This window comes from Pediculus humanus, genomic scaffold (assembly GCF_000006295.1).
Source record: "Pediculus humanus corporis 1103172107737 genomic scaffold, whole genome shotgun sequence".
Classification (NCBI taxonomy): domain Eukaryota; kingdom Metazoa; phylum Arthropoda; class Insecta; order Psocodea; family Pediculidae; genus Pediculus; species Pediculus humanus.
Window position 1 is genome coordinate 269,539 of NW_002987340.1, and position 3,389 is coordinate 272,927.

General features: G+C 20.4%; 1 protein-coding gene across 1 annotated transcript in view; it reads left to right on the top strand.

Annotated features, from left to right (window-relative positions):
* Window positions 1-3,227: 3,227 nt before the first annotated feature.
* Phum_PHUM331860 (forked protein, putative) overlaps window positions 3,228-3,389 on the top strand; it is a gene marked incomplete at both ends in the record, with an annotated part of 13,099 nt that continues 12,937 nt past the window's right edge. The window contains one exon of the mRNA XM_002427542.1: window positions 3,228-3,334. Within this exon, the coding sequence (XP_002427587.1) occupies window positions 3,228-3,334 (107 nt within the window). The remainder of the gene's footprint in view (window positions 3,335-3,389) is intronic.

A 3,389-nucleotide genomic window follows, 5' to 3' on the forward strand; every position in this document is an offset into this window, starting at 1 on the left:
TCAAAGAGATAAAGAGAGAGAGAGAGAGAGAGAGAACAAACATTTATTTTTATTCGTCTCCAATTTTCAAATTTATTAATTCGTTCATAAAAAAAAAAAATCGAATAAAATTTTAAATGCAATAATCTTCTCAATCGGATTTTAATTTTATCAAAACTAAACTAAATTTAAAAAAATAATTAATTAACGTAATAAATTTTTATTAATCAATAAATTTAAGAATTTTTTTTTTTAGTATTTATTTTAATTATTATTATTATTATTATTATTAACGATCGTATTTATCGTGTTATTTTTTATTATTATATACTTTTTTTTTACAATTTAATAACGAACGAAAGAAAATGAAAAATAATTAATTTTAAATTTAAAAATTTTTTAACATTTCGATCTACTTTCACTAAAAGAAAATTAAAAATCAAAAATCATAGTTAAAAAATGATAATGATGATAATAACAATAATAATAATAATAATAACAATAATAATAATAATAATAATAATAATAATAATAATTTATATCATTTAAATCGTAAACAGTCGATTATTTTCACGGTAATTTTAAAATTCTTTTCAATTCATTCATTTATTTATTTATTACAGAATCATAAGAATTATCGTTATTATTATCATTATTATTGTTATTATTATTATTATTATAATCGTCGCGTGAATTATTTTTATTTAATTAATTTAAACGTCGAAATTAAAAAAAAAAAAAAAAAAAAAAACAAATAAAAACACGTGACAATATTTTAGAAAAACGATTAAATTGTTTAAATAATTTTTAAAAAAAATTTACTTAAAATCCCCCCCCCCAAAACAAAAAATAGAAAAGAATAACCGGAAATACCGGGAGATTACTTTCAAACGGTAAAAAAAAAAAAAAAAGTTTAATACCCTTCTTCCTTCTTCCCCACTTTTTTTTTTTTTGATATAAGAAAATCTAAATTGAGTAATAGAAAAAAAAAAAAAAGATTGTAGTATTTATTGTAATTAAAAATCGTTTAGTAGAATGACCCGAAAACCCAAAAAAAATTATAACGATTAATGAAAAAATTATTTTTTTAAAAAAATATATATAATAATTTAAATAAAAACAAATTAAAAGGTTTTTGTAAAAAAAAAGAAAAAAAAATCAAAGGAAAAGAGAAACCACGTGTTTAAGAGATTTTTTTTAAAGGCTCCAGGCGAATATGGAGAAAGCATGTCACTAGGCTTAAATGAAAGTGGCGAATCCAGTCAAATCTACCAACCGATTCATTTTAATATAAAAATCGCGCTTTGCTAACCGTGTCTTAATACTTTTTAGAATTTTTAATTTTTTTAATCATTTCAAATTAACAACAATATCAACAACAACAACAACAACAATCAAAAAATGTTTTTGTTTACTGTTTACAACAGCAAACCTCATGTGATGATGAGGATTTACGGAACAATGATAACAATCAATTTTTTTTTTTTTTATTTTTTAGAGTTTGTTAACCTCATTAATAAATAAAATTTCCCATTATCAAAAAAAAAAAAACTACAAACATCATCACAACAACAATCGTCCGTCGTACGTTTAAATACAAAAAAACTCGTTTTTTTTTTTTTTTTTTTTTTTATTGGTAAATTGGAGAAAGCAAAATAATAATAATAATAATAATAATAATAATAATAATAATAATAATAACAGGTGAGCCGGTAGAGATAGACTAGACAACATTTTTTTTTTTATAGATTTTTTATAGTAAAAAAAAAAAAAATAATAAGGTGTGCCAAAAGGGATTTTTATTTATTTATTTATTTGCTCGTCGTCGATAACGTGAAAGCCATTTAACGATTTTTTTTTTTCAAGGGGAGGGGAGAGGTGGGAGGTGAGAGGGGAGAGGGGAGGGCATAGAGAAAGAAAAAACCCGTCGATGAAAATAATTAAAAAAAAAAAAAAATTTTTTTTTATTTAAATAAGGTAATTTTATGTATAGGAACGAGGACGGGCCAGAATTTTATACTTAAAAATATTATTATTATTAATATTTTTGTAAAAATTATATTGATTCCGGTCAAATTTAAAAAAAAAAAAAAAAAAACTAAATAATGATGATAGATCTTTGAAAAAAAAAAAGAAAAAAGAAAAAAAAATGTTAAAATAATTGTGAAAGTTCATGAAAAAGTAAAAAATTCGTATTTATGTAAAAAAAAAAAAAAAAATATGAAGAGTATTTAAATTTATTATTATTAATTTTTTAGGTTACATAAAAAAAAAAAAGTCAATTAGAAATTTTTTTAACACTGTCAAGATCAAAGTAAAAAAATAAATAATAATAATAATAATATTGTTTTTTCCATTTTTTTCTGCAATAAAAGGTTTAGGGTCAAAATTCAAAAATATTGAATTTCTTCTTATTACTCTCTCCAAAACTTTCCAATTTTTTTCTTTTTTTTTCACTTATTTCAAAATATTATTATTATTATTATTATTATTATTTGAACGTAATCGAATGAATTTAATTGTAAATTGTAAATTTGTTTTTGTTTTAAGATCAGATTACTGGAGAAGAAAATTTCAAAAAAAAAAGAAAAATGACATTTTGTCATTTTTTTTCGGTTTTTATTTTTTTTTCCGGTTGATTATCATGGAAATTTTGTTGTTTTTTTTTTTTTTTTTTTTTTTTTTTGGGAAAACTAGGACAATATTTTACGTATAAATCGTCAAAAAAAAAAAAAAAAATTAAATGATGAAATATATATTTTAAAAAAAGTGCAAGGATGTGTAACGCGCCATATTTTTTTCAAAAAAAAAAAAAAAAAATTGATAAAATTTTTAAAATGTCGAAATTAAATCTAATTATTTGATAAAGTAAAAAAAAAATTTCACTATGTGATTTACCATCGAGATTTAAATTTTAAAAAAAATTCCTTTAATAATAATATTACACTAATTAATTAATTAATTTTAATTAAATTGTGTCAAATTGTCGTGGATTAAAAAAAAAAAAAAAATTTATAATTGTTCATAAATTACTTTTTTTTTCCATTATTTTAACTTTTATAGCTTTTTATCGAAACATATCAGTGAAAATTTATTTATTTTTATTTTTTAAATAAATAAATCAAAGAGATTAACGAGATTTATTATTATTATTATTAATAATTTTATAAAATTAATGAATGAATTAACTTTCACTTTACAGGTACGGTAGAATCAACGAGCTCAGGTGGCTGTTATACGAAACTAAAATGCCAGCCTTAGAGCGTACGAATAATGGCGCTATGGCGCTTCACTATGCCGCCGCTAGGGGGTGTTTGGACTGCGTTAAATTATTAGTAGAAACATCAGAACTCAGGTAGAATTTATTTATTTATTTATTTTTTTTTTAAATTAATTACTTTAATAATAAT